The 24,066-nt window shown below is 36.5% G+C and overlaps 1 protein-coding gene across 1 annotated transcript in view; it reads left to right on the top strand.

Moving 5' to 3' along the window:
- The window catches only part of PIK3CB (phosphatidylinositol-4,5-bisphosphate 3-kinase catalytic subunit beta), a gene marked incomplete at its 5' end in the record, with an annotated part of 72,997 nt that extends 48,931 nt beyond the window's left edge, over window positions 1-24,066 (top strand). Inside the window, 8 exons of the mRNA XM_084232607.1 lie at window positions 8,353-8,531; window positions 9,380-9,489; window positions 10,693-10,771; window positions 17,628-17,795; window positions 18,606-18,729; window positions 21,996-22,141; window positions 23,235-23,367; window positions 23,750-24,066. Of these exons, the coding sequence (XP_084088733.1) occupies window positions 8,353-8,531; window positions 9,380-9,489; window positions 10,693-10,771; window positions 17,628-17,795; window positions 18,606-18,729; window positions 21,996-22,141; window positions 23,235-23,367; window positions 23,750-23,887 (1,077 nt within the window). The 3' untranslated portion in view covers window positions 23,888-24,066. The remainder of the gene's footprint in view (window positions 1-8,352; window positions 8,532-9,379; window positions 9,490-10,692; window positions 10,772-17,627; window positions 17,796-18,605; window positions 18,730-21,995; window positions 22,142-23,234; window positions 23,368-23,749) is intronic.

Raw genomic sequence — 24,066 nt, 5'->3', positions numbered from 1 at the left:
ACCCAACACTAATGATAAAGGACTGATCACAAAAATCTGCAAAGAGCTGATGAGACTCAACAACAACAAAGAAAATAATCCAGTCAAAAAATGGACAGAGGAACTAAAAAGAAACTTCTCTGAAGAGGAAATGCGAATGGCCAACAGGCATATGAAAAAATGTTCAACATCACTTGCAATCAGGTAAAGGCAAATCAAAACTACCATGAGATACCATCTTACACCAGTGAGAATGGCACATATTAAAAAAAATAGCAACAACAAATGTTGGCGAGGTTGTGGAGAAAAAGGAACTCTTCTGCACTGTTGGTGGGAGTGCAAACTGGTCCAACCACTATGGAGAGCTGTGTGGAGATTTCTGGACCTACTAAACATAGAGCTTCCATATGATCCAGCAATTCCACTCCTAGGTATTTACCCAAAGAACACAGAAACATCAATTCCAAAGAACACCTGCACCCCTATGTTTATAGCAGCACTATTTACAATAGCTAAGCTTTGGAAACAGCCCAAATGCCCAAAAATAGATGACTGGATCAAGAAGATGTGGTACATATACACCATGGAATATTACTCAGCATTCAAAAAAGATAAACACATGCAATTTGCAGCAACATGGATGGCGCTGGAAGGGATCATGCTCAGTGAAATAAGCCATAAAGAAAAAGAAAAATACCGGATGGTCTCACTCATAGCAGGGATCTAGAAAACTTAAATAAGGGACCAGGAAAATGAATAACTATAAGAAAGTGAAAATCAAAATCAACAAAAACTATGAACCAGAGACACTTTTTGCGGGGTGGGGGGCGGGAGGGGAGGGATTGGGGTCAGAATGGGGGGATTGCAATTGTATGGAGAATATAAAAATAAAATTTATTAATTAAAAAAAAAAGATAAAAAAAAAAAAAAAGAAATGAAGTTTCAGGACTCCCCGGTGGCACAGTGGGTTGAGCGCAGCACTGTGAAGCTGTCCGCAGCCTCCGCAGCGCCGGTTCGATTCGCAGCCAGCCAGGGAGAATCCCATATGGTGAGGCAGACCTCTCCTGTCTCGCTCACTGCTCCCCTCAGCAGTGCTTTTGGTCCGCATGCCTATTCTTTTCCCCGCTGTGTCTCTGGTGGATCCTCTCACCCTCCCACGAATCTGGCCTGTAATCCAGCTCTTGTATGAATAAAAAATAATTCTTTTAAAAAGAAATGAAGTTTCAACAAACTTAGAAGAATATTAATTGACTGCTATCTGAAAAATTAGGATTCCTCATAGTATCTATTAATACCATGCCTTAAATTTCAATAGGAAATATCTAAGACATATTTAACAGTTACTAAATTTTTACATCCATTATTTTCATATCCCTGAGTACTCTTTCCAATTCACATAGTATTTATGATTCATATAGTCTGCCATTTCTTTTATACTTGAGATATTGTGACATCTAAGTCCATAGTGTTATAACTTCTAGATTTAAGAATGCTTAAGCTACTTTTTCAAGCTCTTGGTACATGCCTGAAATTGTGATATTCTCACACAGTCCCTCATTTTTCTAGGCCCTTATTTTCTAATAATTGCAGATGATGAGATATTAATGATATTAATAGGTCAGATATTAAATATTTACTATAATCCAGGAACCATATTGTTTAAATGTGTTATTTTGTTCTCTTAATAATGTGCCACCATACTGTCCATCCATATTTGACAAGGGGAAATACTGAGGGGAAAAAATGAGACCCATATATATTATATAACTTGCCTAAAAGCCCACATTATTAATTAACAGAAATAAGTTTCAAACTTAGGTTTGTCTAGCTATAAAGCTAAAGTTCTTATATTCCTGGAGGTTTTCGAACCTCTTTAGGAACACAACTCTGTCCTTTTTATATCAGCAACACTTAAAAATAGATTAAATGTACAAAATAGACAACAATGCCATTTTATCAGTATAAGGTTTTTTTTTTTTTTTAAAAAAAATATTTATGTACACAAGAACCAGGGTACAGGCCAGAGGTGTTGTTGTGGGAGGTGAGAGGATTCACCAGAGACAGAGTGGGGAACAGAACAGGCAGATTTACTGAAATACACTGCTGAGGGGAGCAGCAGGAAAGTCAGGAGAGGTCTGCTGTACCATGTAGGTAGCTCGCTGGCTGGGGATCTAACTCATGCTGCAGTGGCTGCGGACAGCTTCACAGGTTGCGTCCTAACCCGTTGCACCACCAGGGAGGCCCATAAAGGTGTTTTTGAAGCTAAAATAAAACAAGCCAGTTAAAAGAACCATGAAGCTGTTTTATTGAACACAGAATTTCATAATGGGTGGTTTTGAATGATAGTTGTAATCTTAGTATCCAGTTATTTCTATAAATTGTTTTGGAGAAAATCCTGATTTATACAGCCAAGTAATTGCAAGTAGTGATGGTTTTAAAATTGCTTGCTTAGAAATGAGAAGCATAACCATAGTCAGTCTTGATTTGTTGGTGGGTCCTTGGTTCCCTAATGGATGAGATAAGAGCATTTCTACCACCTAAATAAAGCAATCCTGTATTCTAGCTTCTTACGGTTGGAGACCTTCATTGATAGATAGCAACAAATGTTCTTGTTGTCTAGCTGTAATTTTTATTGAATTGAGTAGTATCTAACCTAACAGGAGGAGATTTACTTAATGATTTTATATACTTTACTCAGAACCAATTATATGTCAGAGTTTGTATTAGGTATTGGTACTATGAAGTCAAATTAACCATGTTGCTAATAATTAAGGACTTTATGTTTTGTAGAGTAGGTGTGCAAATCATTGATTGTTATAATAGAACTGTTGTTATGGAAGTACAAACCTAGCTTAGACTGCATAACCTAGCTGTTAAGGAAGAGTTCATAGTAGCTAGGTAGAGAATATATTAGTTGTTTTCAAAGAGGTTTCATAACTGAACCTAATTAAAATATTGTTAATCAGGACCAATGAGAGAGAGAGAGATTGAGATTGGAAAGAGGGAGAGAGAGGAATGGAGAAACTGGGGGAGGTGATACTTCTTATATAGCCGAGAGTCCCAAAATCTGTAATCAAGCAAGCTGGAAATCCAGGAGAAATGATCATATAGTTCCACTTTGAGTCTGAAGGCCTGAGAACCTCGAGAGCCAACAGTGTGTAAATTCTAGTCAATAAGCAGACAGGCTTGACATGCAGGAAAGCCAATGTTTCAATTCAAGTCCAAAGGCAGGAAAAGACCAATGTCCTAGTTCAATGCATTCAGGCAGGTTGAATTCCTCCTTATTCATTGAGGGTCTGCCTTTTGTTTTGTTCAATACTGCAGATGTTTAGATGAAATCCACCCACACTAGGAAGGGAAATCTGTTTACTGAGTCTACTGATTAAAATGTTAATCTCAGACAAAAACACCCTCACATACACACCTAGAATAATGTTAGACCAAACATCTGGGTACTCCCAATTGTCCAGTGGAAATGATAGATAAAACTTACCATCACAACTCAGTGTGGCACCCATACACATACTTAATCTCCCAAATAAAATTTCTACCTCACATGATACAACTCCACTGAGTACAACAGAAAATGTACTGACTTCTTTCCCAGAAGAGGAGGTAATATCCTGAATGGTATTTACTCTTCTTGATATCCTGAAATGAAGTGCTATGATATAAAATTAACACTTAAATACTGTGGTATAAAGTCAACACACCTTATGTTACATGGTAAGGGAATAAGAACAAAGGGAGAAAAAAAAGATATTTAATATGTATCTATATAATGTTTATAATGCACACATTATAACAAAATAAGAAGAAACACTCAGGAACAATTACAGTCCTCATGTATGTAACCTGCATATAGTCGTAAATGATATTTCCAACCCATTTTGTGTTCCCTTTGCCTTTTGCAAGCACCTTAGTTACTTGTCGTTCTTTTTTAAAAATTTTTTAAATTTTATATATTTTTTACATCATTTTTCATTTTTGCACAATTCCCACAACCCTTGTTTTCATCCTATATCCTCCCCGCTCCCGCCCCCCCACCCGTAGTGTGTCTCTGGTTTATAGTTGTAGTTCTTTACCTGCTAGGATAATCCAAACTTTCATTCTTCAAGTGTCTGGGCCATTTATTAGTAGTCCTACCTGAATTAATGGAATTTTCTGTTGATCATTTAATCACGGACATGGTAATAAGATGCCCTAAATGACCTTCTGTGTATAGTCTTCCTTAACTCTATTATAGAGTAGTAGCTTAATTTCCCCTTATTAGTCAGGATCAGTCATTCCAGCTAGCACCATTCTTCTTTGTCTTTTGATCTGGCAGCATGAGACGTTCAAAGTGACTCATGAGCAGTCTTAAGCTCCAGTCAATGGAATCTTTGTTATTCTCCCATTGGAACCATTCCACCATCTGTAACTAAGACCTCTATACTAGCAGAGCATAAGGACAGAGGAACAGGAAGCAATATTTTTGCTAGTGAGTCACTAGGGATAATAGTGAGTGGTTACCATTTCTGTTTCCACCCCTTGATTTCTGGACCTATGAATCCTCCCGTAAGAATCAGTATCACATCATGTGTTGGTGCAGAGGCAGAACTTACACAGCCTTATAGAGAACATTGTTCCAACCCTGCAAGGTATTGCCACTTAGCTGGCATTGTAACCAGTGAATTCCTTGAGCGTGAACCCACTGGCACACTTCATTTGCTATGAAGTAAATTCCTGGATCAGAAGCAGTGCTCTCTGGAATACCCTGACAGTGAATAAGGTTTTCTATAAGTCTACAGATGGTAGTTTTAACAGAAACATTGCTTGCAAAGGCAGGCATATCAGTATCCTGAATAAGTATCTATTCCAGTGTAAACAAAATACTACCCCTTCCAAAATAGAAGCAGTCCATTGTAATCAACTTGTCACTAGAAACCCAGCTGACCACTCAGGATAAATGGTATCACACTGGCCACTCACTGTTGATTTCTGCTGCTGGCACATTAGGCAGTCAACAGTGGTCATACATAGCCACATGGGCTTTGATGAATGGAAAGCTTCCAGTGTTTGTCAGATTTATTTCCCATCTTCCCCCCTCCACACACACACACACACACACTATTTTTATTTATTTATTTTTTTAATTTTTGTTCTTTTTTTTTAATAGAGGCATGTTTTATTTGTTTGTTTGTTTGGTTTATACATGCACTGGGTACAGTTAGAAGCGCGGGAGGGTGAGAGAATTCACCAGAGCCAGAGAGGGGAGCATAGCAGGCAGAAGGACCGAAGTACACTGCTGAGGGGAGCAGCGGGTGGCAGGAGAGGTCTGCGCGCCATGTGGGACCCTCCTCCGGTGGTCGGGGAGCAGCCGGGGATCGAACCGGCGCCGCAGAGGCCGCGGGCAGCTTCGCAACCCAGCGCTCAACCGCTGCGCCACCGGGGAGGCCCCACACACTATTTTTAAAATCTAGAGTAGTTGCTCATTCTTATTAGATTCACTCAACATAATGTTATCATTGTAATGGACCAGAGTGATACCTTGTTGAAGGAAAAGTCAGTGAAAATTCTCCCAAACTAAATTATGACATAGGCTTTGGAAAGTTGGTACATTCCTGAGTAGAGATAGTGTATTGTTGGCATTGCCAACTTAAAGTAAACTGCTTATGATGGTCTTTATTGACAGGTATGAGGGTTGGGGAGGGAGGGAACATTTGTCACATCAATAGCTACATACCAGGCACCAGGGCATGTGTACCTTTGTTCAAGCACATCTTTTCTTCTTCTTTTTTTTTTTTTTAAAGATTTATTTATTTATGCATACAAGAGCTGGGGTACAGGCCAGAGATGCGGGGGGTAAGAGGATCCATCAGAGACAGAATGGGGAGCAGAACAGGCAGACTGACTGAAATACACTGCTGAGGGGAGCAGCGAGGTAGGAGAGGTCTGCTGCGCCATGTGGGTTGCTCCCTGGCTGGCTGGGGATTGAACTTGTGCTGCAGAGGCTTTGGATTGCTTCACAGTGCAGTACTTAACCCCTTGCACCACAAGGGAGGCCTTGTTCAAGCACATCCTGAACAACCACATATGGTGAACCACTTGGTTATTGTTATGTAATAACAATAATCCACTGTGATTTCCCGAGAGTTGTCATCTTCTACATAAATAGTAACCCCTAAAAGGCCTGATTATTTCCTTTTCTGTAGTGTGCAATTACCTGTAAAAAGATGTAGGTCCTGGGCCTCCCTGGTGGCTAGGTGTATGAGTGTATGTCAGAGAAATGAAGGTTTATTGCTTAGTTGTTTATTCCTGTCATAGTATAAACATCATACCATAAGTTTTTTATGACAAGCAACTTTTAGCAGGGTGGTACTTCATCTAGCTATCAGCATATTTAATACACTCTTCTGAAATTTTCTCTAGTATTAAAAATTCTCTCCTGGGATTTACTTCTTGGTACATTAGTTTTTCTTCTTAGCAAGGTTTCCCCTACCTCTAGCTCTCATTTGAAGGCCATTTGTTTCCTTATTCTTACCCACTTTTTCCTATACCTGTCTGGTGTCTCACTCTGTTTTTATGTCAGATCCCTGCACTAATTAATTGTTCCACTATACTTTTATAGCTTATTTGTATTTCCAAGGGAATTCCCATAGGTTTTCATAGATTATTTTACTGTTCTATTTTAATTTTATTCATTTGTGTTTAAACAACTTTATCTCATCCCTCCCTTTTTGAAAGCCCATTTATGATGGTAATAATAGTTAACATTTATTCACCTGTTATTATGAATTATTAAGCAATTATTATCATAATTCTTTATAATAACATAAGGTATATATCTATTAATTCCCTTAATCTTATAGACCTCTTAAATATATCTCATACCTATCAGTGCCTCTTGTGTTCATGGCTGCCATCCTAGTCAGATCCATCATCCTCCTTACCAGACTTTTCTTTATTACTCTCCTAATTATGCCATTTGTTTCCATTTTTGTCCCTTCTCCCCACATTCTCTACACAGCATATAAAGTGAAAGTTTACAAAATGTAGATGAATTATGTCATCTCTCTCCTTCTCCCCTTTTTATCTCTGCATGGAGAATAAAATCCAAACACATGACAGATGTATGATCACATTATTCTTACTATTTTTCTTGACTGATGAATAGCAAGGGAATGTGGTACCCTTTATATGGCAGTTTCCTGTTATCACTGTAAACCTATAAAAAGTCAAAGTGTTGAAACACAAACAAGTATTTGACTTATGTCCATGGGGATATTCAGAACATTGTTCAGGGAATTGGATATCAACACAATTAGTAATGGGGTATGAAAATTTGCAACTGTATAAACAAGGAAGAACTTCAAATTTGAAATATTTCAGTAAGTTTCTGTTTGGCTAGCCCAGTTTTCAGCTAGTTCCCTTTTCACCAGTGTTTGTATAGCTCCTAAAATTGTTGAGAAGTGGAGTGTCTGTGGTTTCGACAGATGGCTAACTTGGCAGAACTCAGCCATCTTAATTTTATCATTAAACTGCATAGAACCTTTCCAGTTTCCTGTGAGCATGCCTTCAGTCTGTCTGTAGAAAGTGCATGCCTGAATTCACCTCCCTATGGGGTCTTTAGTGGTTTCTTTGCTTAGATTCAGAGTTCAAAAATCAAAACATGGTGTAAAATAAATACAAGCGATGATGTTCTAATGTTTGTTGCATACATATTTTATATACTTATTATATACAACTTACATATTGAGAGAAATATTCTGTTTTTATCATTTGTTTCCAGAATGAATATTCCCTTTTGATTTATGGTTGGCTGAGACTAGGTCTGTCTTACGGAATTTTACATAATATGACATGGAAAGACTCAATTATTATTAATAAAGTTGATTTTTTAAACACAGTAGTTTAAAATCATTCTTGAATCACTGTGCTACTAGCATAAGTTTTTTATAAGGAGTGATGACAATAAGTAGGTATAATGGTTGAATGTCATGAACCCCAGGATTTGTTGTACATAGATTTACTCCTTGTATTATGGAGTTGGCCAAATGGAGTGTTTTAGATTTGTTGTATTTCAATTTCAATTACTCATTGAACTGCAGAGTTTTGAGTATTGTTTCTTATCTTCCTCATTTAAGAAAAGGGTTAATGTTTGAAAATGGAGCTTTAAGTAACAGATTATAAAAATAATTTTATGTTGTATCTTATGTTGTATCTTATGTTTGTCATAAGCCAAAACAGTGTTCTTTAGTTGGTTGTCATGTGTTTACAGGAAATGAGAGGGTTGGGGAGGGAATGATTACTGATTAAAGGGATCACCAAGTGTTATTGTACTTTATTTTAACCACAAATGAATTTTGGTGGTGGGGGAAACTTATTTTTCAGGTTGAAGCACTCAATAAATTAAAAACTTTAAATAGTTTAATCAAACTCAATGCAATGAAGCTAAACAGAGCCAAAGGGAAAGAGGCCATGCACACTTGTTTAAAACAGAATGCTTATCGGGAAGCCCTCTCAGACCTGCAGTCGCCTTTGAACCCATGTGTCATCCTCTCAGAACTCTAGTAAGTAACTATCTACTGAACTCCGTGAACCTCCCATTAATATAGCAATGCAGAAAATATTTCCATGTGAGTACCTTGGAAGAGCAGTAGGATGCTCCCAGTAAAGGGTATAAAGAAGGAATTTCTCAAAGTCCTCACAGGTTGTTACTGTGTTTAATAGCATGTATGCCTACCAACTAAATTTACCTGTGGGTTTGGTGAAAGTTATTACAACGTAATGTCCTTTCAGTTGTATGTAATAAATTTGTTTTCTGTCTTACTTGTTTCTAAGTTTGAAATCCTATGTACGCAGAATATTGGCAGCAATAATAATTTACTAATTAATGTTTCTATTTCAAAGTGAGATCTTGAATTTGGAAAGTTATTTCTTTTTCATTCTTATAAAAGTAATATGTGTTCAGTATATAAGTATTCAAAGTTGATTACTCTTTAAGAATCAAGTATAGATGTAAAATATATATAAATAATTTTTTAAAAAAAGAATAAAGAATTAAAAAAGGAAATCAAGTATAAACTCAATTGTAATTTTAATCCAGTGATATGTTCTGAGTTTTATTGACTATATAAAAATAAAAGTTAAAGAAGAATAGAGAAGGAGTGATTTCAAGTGTAGGAAGTGAGAAGGGCAAATTGGGTTTTCAGTTCAGTCCATCTGGCATCACTACATGCCAACTAATGCTGTCATCCCAGTTACTTTTCTACCAAGTGAAAATGTTGTAACTCTGACTTCTGCAGATCTGAATGGAAGAGGTGAGGGATTTTTCCAAACTTAGTGTATCCTGGGAAAATCATGATGTTACCGTATCTTTAAATTGAAGTGGACTGATTTTCTCCTTGTTTGATTTCAGTGTTGAAAAATGTAAATACATGGATTCCAAAATGAAGCCTTTGTGGCTCGTGTACAATAACAAGGTGTTTGGTGAGGATTCAGTTGGAGTTATTTTTAAAAATGGTGATGGTATGTACAAGGCTTTTACATAGCCAAATTCCTTAGTAATTTTTATTTGTTCTCAGTTTGCTTTATCAGAAAAGTGAAGTATAAATGTGTAAGACGTAGCAGTCAAGAAGAAGCTATTAGTGGTCATAGGGTAAAATTGGGCGTGTCCTAAATCCCTTTTCCTCCTTTTGGAAAATTATTTCTGTATTTACTAAGTACATTGTTTAAGTAAACCTTACCCTTTTTCCTACAGATTACAGAGACTGCTTATTTGGGGAAGAATCAGTGAAATATAGGAAAATATTTTCAATAATATATTCATATATCCTATTTCATTGATAGCAGTTTTGATGTTTCTGCTATATTTTAAATTATTCATTTATATTTTAATTAAAATAAATCTTACTGACTTATAGACCCAGTACTTGATGAAAGAAATGCCTGTGAAGTAATCACACTAACTAGAAAAGTCATGACTGCCACCATTTATTTGTTTGCTATTGCAAGTCTTACAAGGTTCATTGAACTTTAGGTTCTTCGTGTCCATGAGGATTATAGCATCTTTGTGTTGGGGTTGTTGAAAAGTAATTAAGATACTTAAGTAAATGTGTATAAAATATGTGCTTACAGTTAGTTAAGAAAGAACTTGTAGTGTTTTTGCTAGATTTTTAACCCCACTTGACTATATGAATATCATTATGTGGAAATGGGTGCTTCCCATAACCTGTTACCTAAATGTTACCCTTAAAACATGATTATAAATACAACCAAGTGTTACAGTTTTGTGAAAAATCATCATGCAGTTACTAACATGATTCTTAAGAATATTGTTTTAGTGTGTCCCTTGAAACAAACAAGAAGGGAAAATTTAGTGGTGTGAATTGTATGGATGGTAAATACAGCATACTTTGTGCCATGCAATGCAGTATTGTATGTATTATCTTGTTCTTCACAAGTAGTAAAGGAGCTTATATTATTAAAATTATATTATTAAAATAACTTTTTAATTTTTTATTATTTATTTTTTCCATCATTTTTCATTTTTTAAAAATATTTGCTTTCCCCCCCTTTTAAATTTCTTAAGTAGTGTTACGGGGACATGTTAACAAACCAAACATTTGTCAGTAGTTTCAGTTAATTATGACTGAATTAGCTAATTTTGAATTAACATTATTAGGCATAAAGTTGAAAGCATTTATAATAAAGCACTTTTATCCCCCTTAGATTTACGACAGGATATGTTAACACTCCAAATGCTGCGCCTAATGGATTTACTCTGGAAAGAAGCTGGTCTGGATCTTCGGTGAGATTTCTACCGAATTTTTCTCTCATGTGATCTTTAACTCATGATTCCTTTCCTCTTATTATTTACTGTTATTTGTTGTTCATAATACTTACAAAGCACTTTACTATTTATAGTGTATTCTCAAATACATTATCTTATTTCAATCTCAGTAGGTATAAAACTATACATATGTCTGAGATTCCAGAAAGAATGAATAGGTTTGTAGGTTTGGACTTCGGCACAGCAGACCTCTCCTGACTCTTCCGTTGCTCCCCTCAGCAGTATATTTCAGTCAATCTGCCTATTCTGTTCCCCACTCTCTCTGGTGAATCCTCTCACCGCCCCCCCCACACACCTCTGGCCTGTACCCCAGTTCTTGTATGCATAAATAAATAATAAATCTTAAAAAAAAAGAATTTTACAGTTCATTAAGGTTTTCAAAATTATTGTCATAGTTTTTTTTTTTAATAACATCCTCTTGTAAAATTTAAAAATTTCTGCCTTGTTCAAATTTTTTATCCTTTTGCATGTCTAAAATTGTTTCATATGTGTTTTTTTCACCCTTCTCTGTCTTGTTAGAGTTTTGTTGAAAAGACGATTCTTTCTTCAATGAATTTCTTGGCACAGTCAAACATCACTTGACTGTAAATGTGAGGGTTTTTCCTGGACTGCATTGATCTACATGTCTGTTTATGCATAGTCTTGATTATTATGGCTTTGTAAATTTTGTTTTCTGAAGAATAGTTTTGTTTTGTTTTTTTTGAAGAATAGTTTTACTGGATATTGAATTCTCAGTTGATGATCTTCCAACACTTTGAATATGTTCTTTACACATGATTCTCTTTAGTTCTTTGAACATACTTAAAATAGATATTTAAAGATTTTTGCTTATTAAGTTCAACATTTGGGCTTTCTTAGGAATACCTTTCTTAGGAATACCTTTCACCTTTCAGTGTGCTTTTTTTCTTGTGGATTTGCCATATTGTCTGAGTTTTAAAAAATATCTCATATTTTTCTCTTAAACTGATCACTTTGTAATTTGACAACTTTGAAAATGAGATAGTCCTGCTTGCTAAGGATATTTTGTTGTTGCTCTTTGTTGTTTATTTAGTAACTTTTCTCACTAATTATGTTAGAATAATCTTCAGTTCTTTTAATTCTTTGTCATGTGTGGTCACTGGCTAGTTTACTGGCCAGCTAATGATTGAACTTAGATTTTTTTAAATGCCTGGAAACCACGTGTCTTCCATTCTTTACTAGGGGACTTTGTGTGCATGTTGAGGCTTGCCTTCAGCAGTCAGTCAGGAAATTCAGAATAATGACTTAACCCTAACTTGTGTAATGCCTCGAAGTTCACAAGAAAAGAGAAGCCATTTGAGTTCTTTCCTGCGCCTGTGCACAACTCTGGGCATGCATAATACTCTATCCATGCACATGGTCTTTTAGAGAATTTTTCTCTGTTCCCTGTGGACATCTAACTCCCAAGCTTATATTAAGCTTTTTGGTCAGTGTATTGTTTGTATCAGCTGTTATTTACCCCTTAGATAACTGCATTGTTAAACAGTTGGCTCTGGTTACTTTTGAGAAACTCTCCCAGGAAATAGGCAAATTATGCTAGAAGAGGTCTGAGTCCAGTCAAAGAAACACTTCATTGTGACTGAAATCTTACTGGGATCCATCAGAGCATTCAAAACACGATAATTCTATAGAAAATATCCTTTGTACTAGCTTCACCCTCATATTTACGGTATACACTGTGATTGTATACGGTTAGGTCTGTCATTCTAAACCTGTTATTTCTATTATCTTACCAGTCTAAAGTGAGAAAGCAATTGTGGTAAGACATGTCCAGTAACTTGGTTTATCGAAGTGTTCCTATGCCCAAAATATATAATTTACCACTAATTTCTTTTTGATGACTTTTTTTTTAAAGGAAACATTCTCAGTCTTATATCCTTCCCAAGTAAATTATTCTAGTATTGTTAAGGTAGAAAGGCTATGGGTTTAGTTCCTTTTGTGGGATTTGTAGATGTGATTTGAATAAAGAAGAGAGATTATTATACAGACCATCTAAAAAGGACCCTTTGAACACTGTAAACACAGGGTTTTACTTTTAAGTTAGGAGGAATTTCTAGTACAGCTGTGTAAAATTAGAATTTGTGTTTTTGACTATGTAGTTATTTGGTTAACCGCTTATAAGAAATTCTTCAAAGATAGGAGGAATGGGTGACTTGTAAGAAGGGTCTGGGCTGCCCTTTTGTGGGGAGGGTGTGGTAAATAAAGTTTTATTGACATTTATCCATCAACCATTTGTTTAGATGTTGTTTATGACTGCTTTTATGTTGTAACTGCAGAGTTATTAGTGACCTAATAGTTTACAGTGCCTGAAATACTCATTATTATATAACTTCTTCCAGCAAAAGTTTACTGACTCTTTCTATAAAGTAAAACCCACCAGAAATATTTTCACTTGATTTTATACCACAAAAGTGGGGGTAACTTTTCAAACTTAGGCTAGTCTTTCATGGTCCTTTCCAGGATTTATCAGTTTAACAGTGGTCTCCTTTGATAAGCATAAATTCAGGCTATATGATGAGTTTTGTTAATGTTAGGAAAGGTTGAGCTAAAGACTTTGTCCTTAATTCCATTAACCTTATTGAAAACCCCAATCAAATGCTATTCTTTTTTTGATTTTACCCATCCTATTCAAATGTAAAGTATACTCAACATCAAATGAAGTTCATTGTGACCTCAGACAAAAAGGAGGCTGAGGCCGCCACATGTGGGAGTGCTAGAACTAAACCGGGTGTCTGTCTGATGGGAACTATTATGTGTCTAAGAAGAAAAAGGAACTTGTCTGTCCAGTGAGATCTTTGCTGGCTTTTGTACTCTGACCCCATGTTTAAAAAAATATGTAGGACTTCCATTCTTTTGAGTTCATTTTCAAACTAATATTTTTTCACCTTAAAAAAATTGTTTCTATAAATACAGATGCTCCAGCATTCTTACTGTGTTTGTTTTTCTTTTGACCAGCTGTTCAGGTTAAACTAGGTCACGTTGCACACACTCTTTTAAGTACACTCTAAAATATTCAGGTACCTTCTACACATTACAACTTCAATCAGGATATTTTTAGTACTGTAACAGTGTCATGTGATTAGCAAGAATGAAAGTATATATTTTCCATTTTCATTTTTATCTGTCTCCTAATATACTTTAGATATCTCTCATTCCAAATTAGAAGCCATCAGTATTTTACAACTCTGACCTCCTTTGGTTGACAAATAATAGGCAATTGGCTTTTGCTGTCAGTTAGAGCAGTTTCTACATGATAGATTTGTCAGTCTCCTTCTCTTTTCCCCCAACTCTGCATACATGTGACTTTGGTTTTTGCACTGTTGTCTTCATTGTGACTTTACATTAAGGGGATCCTCCCCCCTTTTAAGAGTGCACCACAGCAGTTCTTTAATGACACCAATATCAGTAGTTTCAGAAGGATAAAGAAGAAGATGGAAGTAATGTAACATTAAGAAAAGGAGTCGTTCTTTCCTCTTGAAGGCTATGGCACCACTCAGACTTGAGTCGATGTGTCAAGAGTCAAGACCATTTAAAACTTTTTTCTACATACCCACTCAGAGAAAGGGTATGGAGCTGCCATCCCCAGTCCTATAGAATTTACTTCATTTTTCAGTCTTGATTTAGTGGAAAGGTAACAAATTGATCTTTGGATTAGAAATGTGAGAAAAGAAGGTAAGCATTACCAATTGTTATATTGACCTTTATAAGAAATGTAGAAGTGTATGAAAGGGTGGCCACTGCCTGTGCAAGAGGGTCTGGGCTCCATCTATTTGTCCCCAGCTTGACTTCTGCCAAACTGTCTTTTTGACAAGGATGTTTTTTCCTTCCCATTGTAAGCACTTCATCTTCAAGACACTGAATGCTTTTATCCTTGCCTGCTTTTGAAGAGGAAGTTGTTGAACTTTTGTCCAGTTTGATTGCAAGTGGAGTAGGAGGAGATGCAGGAAAGTGAGCCAAAGTGTACTCTAGCATGTGTTCTGTCACGATAAGGAGAGGGATATTTTCATGCTCCCTAACTACCTTTCTTAGTGACTAGTAATTTTTTTTAAAAGGGAAGTAATAATGAAAATGTAAAGCAATCACTCGGTATTCCAGTCTACCAGCATATAGTTTGATAATTCTCCCAACCTTATTTTTCTAGATCTAAGAAAGTGCTTAGATGGATGTAAAATAATTGAATTGTTTGTTGGAAAGAATGTTAGGTACTATTTGATAAAACTTTCCTCTTTTATCTGATTGTTTCATAACACTCATACACTCTCCCTAGAGTCACACACATACCTTCCCTCTCCTTTATCATAAAGTCTTGGCACGTGGGGGTCTTAATGATCTTTATAACACTGTTTCTCCTTCCCACCTTTCTTTTATGTTCTCTCTTGCACTCTCTTCCAGCTCTGCTATTATTCCTACTCTTGGGGATCTTTCTTGAGTCTTGACTTTCTCCCCTGGATCAGTATGCATGTGCCTATTTGTGCATTGTCTGTTTAATGAAAGTAGAAATTGGTTTTTTGCACACCTCTTTGTCACCATCAGCTAATATCATTTCTGTCACATAGCTGCGTCCAAACATTTATTGAAACTATGAATTTCATTTGTTATGTTTTCTTTTGTCACCTAACACCACATTTTTTCATTTGATCTTTTCCAAGGTTTCTCATTCCATTATGGAATTGCTCTAATGACAATACTCAACCTTTAGATAACTGAAGAATATGTTTACATCGATGAAAAATGGATATTAACATATAAACTTATGCTTTAAGAAATGTTTATATCCTGAATAAATAAGCAAAAAAATTAAATAGCTAACTCACAAAAGAAATTCTTGCAGCAGCTAAAAGAAATCTAAGGAAATTCTTACTTTTACTAGGGATTATAGAAATACAAATCAAAGCAAAATGTTGCCTGTTTATACTTGGCAAAAATTATTTTGCATAATAAGCAACCTTAGAGACCTGTTAACATTGTGACTGTGGAGGTTAAAAAGAATATTTTAGAGTGACATGGGCCTAGTTTTGAATCTTGGACCTTTCACTTATTTGATTGTGTGACCTTTTGCAAATTGTTGTCATTCCTCATTTATAAAGTTAGGAACCTAATGTATAAGAATTTTGTTGTTAAATTTGACCATTTAAAAAGATCTACTGAGGGCCTCCCCTGGTGGCGCAGCGGTTGAGCGCTGGGTTGCGAAGCTGCCCGCAGCCTCTGCGGCGCTGGTTCGATCCCCGGCTGCTCCCTGGCCACCGGGCAAGGGTCCCACATGGCGCGCAGACCTCTCCTGGCGCCCGCTGCTCCCCTCAGCGGTGTACTTCGGTCCTTCTGCCTGCTCTGCTCCCTGCTCTGGCACTGGTGAATTCTCTCACCCTCTCGCGCTTCTGACTGTACCCAGTGCATGTATAAACAAAAAACAAACAAACAAATAAACAAATAAATAAATAAAACATGCCTCTATTAAAAATAAAATAAAATAAAAAAATAAAAAGATCTACTGAGTACCTGCTTTATACCAGACACATTCTCAGGCACTGAGGATATATAGCAGTAAATAAAACATCCTTGCCTGAACTTCATCCTAATTGTGGAGACAGACAATAAATGAAATAATTAAATGTATAGAATATTAGGTAGTATTGAGAGTTGTAGAGAAAAATAAAGCAGGGAAGAGATAGCAAATACTGTATCATAAATAGTGTTACAATTTTAAATAGGATGATCTGGGAATTTCTCACTGAGATGGTGATATTTCAAAGAGGTAAATAAGCCAGATGGATATCTTTGAGGAAGAATATTTTCCAATAGCATGTAGAAAAAAATAGCATGAATAAAGGAATTAGACAATATTGTGTCTAATATGTTCGAGGAGTAGCAAGGAAGCCAGTATAGTAGGAACATAGGGAACAAGGGGAGGATTCTAGGAAAGGTGAAAGGGGCCATACTGAAAACCTTATGAGGCGCGTCAAGCAAACTGGCTATACTGTAAGGTGGGAAGCCAGTGTAAAAATGTCAACAAGGAAGTAACATTTTGGGTTTTTTTTTAAATATTCTTTTTTTTTTAAAGATTTATTTATTTATACAAGCACTGGGTGCAGTCAGAAGCGCGGGAGGGTGAGAGAATTCACCAGAGCCAGAGCGGGGAGCAGAGCAGGCAGAAGGACCGAAGTATACTGCTGAGGGGAGCAGCGGACGGCAGGAGATGTCTGCGTGCCATGTGGGACCCTCCTCCGGTGGCCGGGGAGCAGCAGGGGATCGAACCGACGCTGCAGAGGCTGCGGGCAGCTTCGCAACCCAGCGCTCAACCGCCGCGCCACCAGGGAGGCCCAACTCTCTATATTTTTAAGAGTCAAAGATAACCTTCAACAACTAGAGGAAGGAGTTGACATTAACCAAAGTAATGTAGAAAGTGCTTTCCCTATGAAATGACAACTCTTTGCTACTCATAAAGGATGGTTCTCTTCCCAGAAACTTGTAGTAAAAGTGAAAGATTCCTTTTATCTGATGTGTTTCTATCCACCTACACAAATAGAATAGTTCACAGAATAACTATATATCATATATTTAGCTGGCACATTGAAATTCCAGTAAGTTATTCCATTGGTTGGCTAAGAGATTTACTCCTTTAATAGAAGGTAGAACTTGTATTTTCCCATTTGACAATTATGTAATAATGGCAAGGGTTTTGTTTTAAATTAAAAGAAAGATTTTTAAATCTTTTTACGTCAAAGAGATGCTGAGTTACTGATTCATTTCATTTTATGGATAATATACACATGGGACTCTTTTTTTTTTTTCCTTTCAGGATGCTGCCTTATGGCTGTTTAGCAACAGGAGACCGCTCTGGTCTCATTGAAGTTGTAAGCACCTCTGAAACAATTGCTGACATTCAGCTGAACAGTAGCAATGTGGCTGCTGCAGCAGCTTTCAACAAAGATGCCCTTCTGAACTGGCTTAAAGAATACAATTCTGGGTTAGTTCATTCTGTTTGGTTATTATTATCTGTTATAATCTAAGAATTTAAGTATTAAAAAAAACATATTTTTGTTAAGGTTCCTGTGATTCTGTGAACTTAGTGAGCTTTCAGTAGATATTTAGACTAGAAATACATGAGTTTATAGACTGTGGTCTCTTAAAACTGAAAATTACAGTGTTAGGAATTACGATATTTATGGTTATTGTGTTGCAGATACCTTGATACGTGGGAAATTAAGGAATTTCAGTCAGGGGGAAACACTCTGCAAGTATATTTGGCTAGAGATTGAAGTCAGTTTTAAATTTTATCATTGGCAAAATCCAAGGACTTGTGTGAGATTCAGTTTCCACATTTTGATTTTAGGACCTTATATCTAAAGAACCTGTATTACTCACTTTTGACTTGAGCCTATGACTTAAATGATTGGAACTGCAATACGTAACTCTAATAATGAAATTCAAAGTTTAGTTCAAAACTGATAAAAATATTCCCAAGCAAAGCTGATTGTCTCCTTTCATTACTGTGCATATGAACCTGCTCATTCTCACTGAAGCATGCCCCTGGGACACAGCCAAAGTTTGAATAGCCAAAGTTGAATGGCCAAAGTTTGAATAATCTGATGTCTTTAGGAAGACAGCTGACTCTGCTGTGATCATCCTCCCTCTCTTGGCTGATCCAGCATTTTCTGCTCATATGGTTTGGGCAGTTCTGTGTTGCAGTTCTCACAGAGAACTGTGTGGATTGGAACTCACCCCACACATTTGGAGGCTAAAAACCTTTGTTGCTTTTATTTTTCCTCTTATTCAGGGATGACCTGGATCGAGCCATTGAGGAGTTTACTTTATCCTGTGCCGGCTACTGTGTAGCTTCTTATGTACTTGGGATTGGAGACAGACATAGTGACAATATCATGGTCAAAAAAACTGGCCAGGTGAGCTGCTCCCCAGAGCCTGTCAAGAACTTCAGTGGTGCTACTACTTTTGTATGGTACAGTCTCACATGAAACACAAGCAGATTCTTCAGTGATTCTCAAAGTCACTCACAGTCTTTCATTTTTAAGGTTCTCAAACCTTAGTGAAGAGGTCTGAAGTCTTTGTCTTTCATTTTACTTCCTACCCTTTGTTGTTTAATTGTCCACTTGCCTCATACATTCCTTTATTTATTTATTTATTTATTTATTTATTTATTTATGTATTTATTGTTTGCATAGGTAGTTGATAAGCATCTATTTAATAGTTTAAAAAATACTGCAGATATTTAAAAGTGACCTATTCTTTCAACATAAGAAATTTTGTGTGTGTGGGGGGGACACACCCATCTACACACACCTAAAGAATAGAAGGAACAGGTAATATATAGGATGTATTACCTTTAAATAGGATACCAGTGCTATAAAAAAAAAAAAAAAGCTGAGTGGAACTGAACACTTTTAGAACATCAAATATAATCATATGGGAATAGGGAGAAATGGAATCTGAGTAATAATCATTTTAGGGTAGCTAGGCAACTGGACCAGTTTGTTTAATGAAGAAGCTCTTAGTTTCCAAATGAAAAAATAATTTTTCAGAGTAACTTACGTTTGTTTGTAATTTCTTTTATATAAAGCAAAGCAGATGAAATATTTGGGATAAATTTTCAGTGTGGCTACCGTTAGAATTCCCTGACATTAGAAGCATTCCTGAATTAAAATCTGTGGGTCACTGGATGGTTCTGGCTTAGACTTTGAGAGTTGAACCTTGTGTTCACACAAGGATTCCCTTAGACTCCTGATTAGTCAGATAGAACACATAGATTTTTCTTCATTCTTTCCTGATACTCCTCTAATATGATGTTAAAGAATAAAATATATATAAATTCAAGAAGTCTGAGATAGTGAGAAGAAGTCACAATAGGTAAAAGATACAGTGAGGAATAATACAAACCACATAGAAAAGTGGTAGTGACTTAGCACAGCTGAGAAAATAGAAATCTTTTTGACGTTATATTGGTCCAAGAAAATCTCTGGATTCAGAGGCACTGGGTGCTGCTAAAGATGGGAATGTGGGAAGAACTGAAAGTAGATTGACTGACATTTATATGTGGAGTATTCAGGTGCTCAAGTCTCTTCTTCCCAACCTCAAGAAAGAGATCAATTCTCTGAAGAAAGTGATTCTGCTGACTTAAGAATACCAGGTTCTACAAACACTGAGGGAAGGTTGCCATATTAAAAATGGGCATTAAGTGAAAGATGGCTTATTACGTGATACAGTCCCCAGTCACTTCCACTTGCTTTGCTTCAAGAACATTAGCAAGCAAGTATATATACCCACTTTCAGCAAGACACTAGATGATTCTTCTCAATAGAATCTGATTGGTGCCAGTGAAAAGACCCATAGATCCTGACAATTGAGGTCTCTCTCCAGTCACTCTGCAAGAAAGTACACCAGTGAACTATCCTACCAAGTATTTTTATTTCTGATTCAGCTTCTTACTGACTCAGACTTAAATATGAATGGCTAGCCAAGAATAAGCAGATATTTGAGGGAAGCCTCCCCTGTGAAAAATGGAGACCAAAATAAGCAAAATGGGGGGAAAAGAATTTTGGGAAACAAGTGACTGCAGTAAACAGAGATAATTAAAAATTTTAAAGATCTATATTGCATTTATATATAGTAGATTATTCTCTTTTTTAAAGATTTATTTATGCATACAAGAGCTGGGTTACAGGCCAGAGGTGTGGGGGGTGAGAGCAATCACCAGAGACAGAGTGGGAAACAGAACAGGCAGATGTACTGAAATACACTGCTGAGGGGAGCAGTGGGCGTGACAGGAGAGGTCTGCTGTGCATGTGGGTAGCTCCCTGGCTGGGGATTGAACTTGTGCTGCAGAAGCTACGGATAGCTTCACAGTGCTGGGTCTTAACCCCTTGCGCCAGGGAGGTGCAAAAGTCAGAAAATAGAATTCTTAGAAATTAAAAAGAGGAACAAGAAAAAGTTAAAATAGAATTGGTATAATCTAAGGATAAGCCAATATTTATTGAACTCTTAACTTAGTTAAGAATTCAGGCACACATTCACAGCAACATTGGATGGAGCTGGAAGGGTTTATGTTCGGTGAAATAAGTCAGAAGGAAAAAGAAAACTATTGGATGGTTTCACTTATAGAAGGATCTATGGAAACCGAACAAAGGACATCTAGTAGGTAGAGGCTGGGGATGCACCTAAATACCTTACAGGGTACAGAATAGAACCCCACAACAAAGAAGGATTGGGCCTAGAATGTCAGTGCTGATATAGAGAAAACCTGGTTTAAACCGGAAGCAATTATGATGTGGGACTCAAGAAATGGAGATTCCAAATGGGAAAAGACTGACAGAGAGAACCCAGAGTGATGACTCTGCAACAGGCCTAGAGAACAGTTAATCCCGACCAGAACTGTAGATTACAGGACCATATGAAAAACTGTTTTGATAGTGATTTTTAGGTGTTTTAAATTTTTGTGGAGAATTAAAGATAGGATCATAGAACAGCCCCTCCCCCCTTTTTCCTTTGTCAAGGAAAAAGATGAGCAAAAAAGGAAATAAAATCATTGTATACCACTACCGCGTGGCTTAGCTTTAAAATATATTTACATACTTGAACAATATAAACACTGAATACTGGTCGAACAGAAATTGATGCAATCAGAGCTAGAGTACTAAATCTTAACTTCCATAATAAGAATTAAAATTATGAGGTAAAAAATAAGTATGAACACATACCATTTAAAAACAAAGGCAAATACCAAGACAGACATGTTAAAGGGGGAAGGGAAAGTAATACTTCAGTAGTAACTGAAGTGTGACGGAGCAGGTGGGGCAAGGATGTACTCTCTCTGTTATATTTCTTTGTGTAGAATATTGACAAATACGCGTTTCAATGTGTGGAACTATTAGACTTTTTCAAATCAGACATGACTATTATTTTGAATATAGTTTTCTTTTTAAAGATTTTTCTTTCCCACTGGGAATAGTCAATTTAATATCAGGATTACTACTGAGTATCAAAGATGTATGGATGATAGAAACACTCTTCCCCAGTAAGCTATGAAGAGAGAAAAGGGGTTCAAGTGAAGACTGGTGTAGTACATGGGGGTCTAGGGCTACTGAGATCTTGCCTTTCCATTTAGAATCTGCAAGAAAAACAAGGGAAATTAAAGCAAATCCCATTTGTTTTTTAGCTCTTCCACATTGACTTTGGACATATTCTTGGAAATTTCAAGTCTAAATTTGGCATTAAACGGGAGCGAGTGCCTTTTATTCTTACCTATGATTTCATTCATGTGATTCAGCAAGGCAAAACAGGAAACACTGAAAAGTTCGGCCGGTGAGTATTGCTCTCATGTCAAGTGTCAGCACATCTAACATTTCCTCATCTGACCACCTGTACTAGCATTTCTTAGCTGAGGTATATTTAAATTGGAAGATAATTCATCTATTAATAGGAGGTTTTTGGGGAATTTTCCTGCCAGATCCATATTTTAGTTCAGAAATGCTTAGGAAGGAGAAAAAAAATGCTAGAAATTTGACATAGCTACTATGTTTTATTCCGATAGTGTACCACCTTTTATCTATCTTTGAAACCATTAAGACATTTGACAGTGAGGTGCTGAGAAGAAAGATTAGGCATTTTCTTGTCATTCTATGAACAGTGAGAGAACTGGGACTCAGAGAAACTGAAATCTCTGATCTATTGCTTGCTACTTGTATGCTCTCAAGCACATTGCTTATCTTGTCATATTTTCTTCTCAAAATGAGGCAAAGTATAATTAAATTTCAGGGCTATTTTGATGATTACAGATATGTTATGTGATATGACCTGCCCATACATACTGTGTGCTTATCAAGTGACAACTATTATCATTTCTAGTTTTGCCCGTGTTTCTGCAGAATATAGCTCTGGACCCATTTTTTTCTTTGGCAAAAGTAGGGAGGTAGGATTTGATGGTCTTCTTGAATGTCCATCTTGAAGCAGGGAGAGAAGCAAGGCAAAAAGACAAAAAGGCTCATTGTAAAAGCATTGTCATTGATTTGGGCGACCTTAGCCTCTATAGGCAGACCACAAGTATGTTCAGAAATCCTCATGGATTATAACTACCACTTGTTTCATATCAATTTTTTTTGTGTCTCATAGGGTTAAAAAAAACATATACTGATATATTGCCTTTTATCATAGAATTTCAATTTAGTGTTTTTTTTTTTTTTAAAGATATGTGGTTTATGAAAAGTTTGATTTATTCTATGTAAATTTTAGTTCTGGGACAGTTTTCAAAGAAGTTAAAATCAGAAATGAACCATTAGCTTGGCAGAAATTTTCCAGCTGTGATGGAAAATCTAGATGTCTCTCTTTTGTTCCTTTATGAAATTTTGCTATCTCTCCTCTAACATCATGATCTTGTGATTTGGTAAATCAACTAAAGGTTCCGCCAGTGCTGTGAGGATGCATATCTTATTTTACGACGGCATGGGAATCTCTTCATCACTCTGTTTGCACTGATGTTGACTGCAGGGCTTCCTGAGCTCACATCAGTCAAGGACATACAGTATCTTAAGGTAAAAACCCCTTTCAATATATATTGGAATTTGTGGGCATGGAGCTCAGCTATACCTGCTTGTATCATTCAGGTATTCAAAGGGAATGAAATAAAGAACTCCTGGCTCTTACCCAGGAGTTAAAGTGGCTAACACCTGAGTAGTTGTCTTGCAGTAATCATAAACTTATTTCATCTTCAAAAACCATTTGGCAGAGGTTATATTATCATCCATATCGGTGTTCATTTTCCCTCCTGTAAATAGCATTCAAATGAGAACATGAGTCACTGCTTGACCAGGTGGTGGGGAGGCATGATTGAGCCAGCAGCCTCTGATGGACTTGGACATTTGCATGTCACAATGAAGAATGTATAAAATCAGAAATTTTTCTTTCATTTTTTAGGATTCTCTTGCTTTAGGGAAGAGTGAAGAGGAAGCACTCAAACAATTTAAGCAGAAATTTGATGAGGCACTCAGGGAAAGCTGGACTACTAAAGTGAACTGGATGGCCCACACAGTTCGAAAAGACTATAGATCTTAACGATCGACCTTTGCTCCTAATGTATTTGTTGGTTTGTTTTGTTTAGTTTTCATTTTGCACTTGCACTAAATTGAACATGATCCTGCCAGATATGTTATAAAGGGAATGAAATCCTGGAACTCAGAGTTAAATTAAGAACAAGTCATCCCACAGAACCCAATCTGAACAATCCTTGATGA

This window comes from Talpa europaea (assembly GCF_964194135.1).
Source record: "Talpa europaea genome assembly, chromosome: 4".
Taxonomy (NCBI): domain Eukaryota; kingdom Metazoa; phylum Chordata; class Mammalia; order Eulipotyphla; family Talpidae; genus Talpa; species Talpa europaea.
Note: the sequence above shows the minus strand (reverse complement) of the source record. Positions and strands in the feature narration are given on the sequence as shown.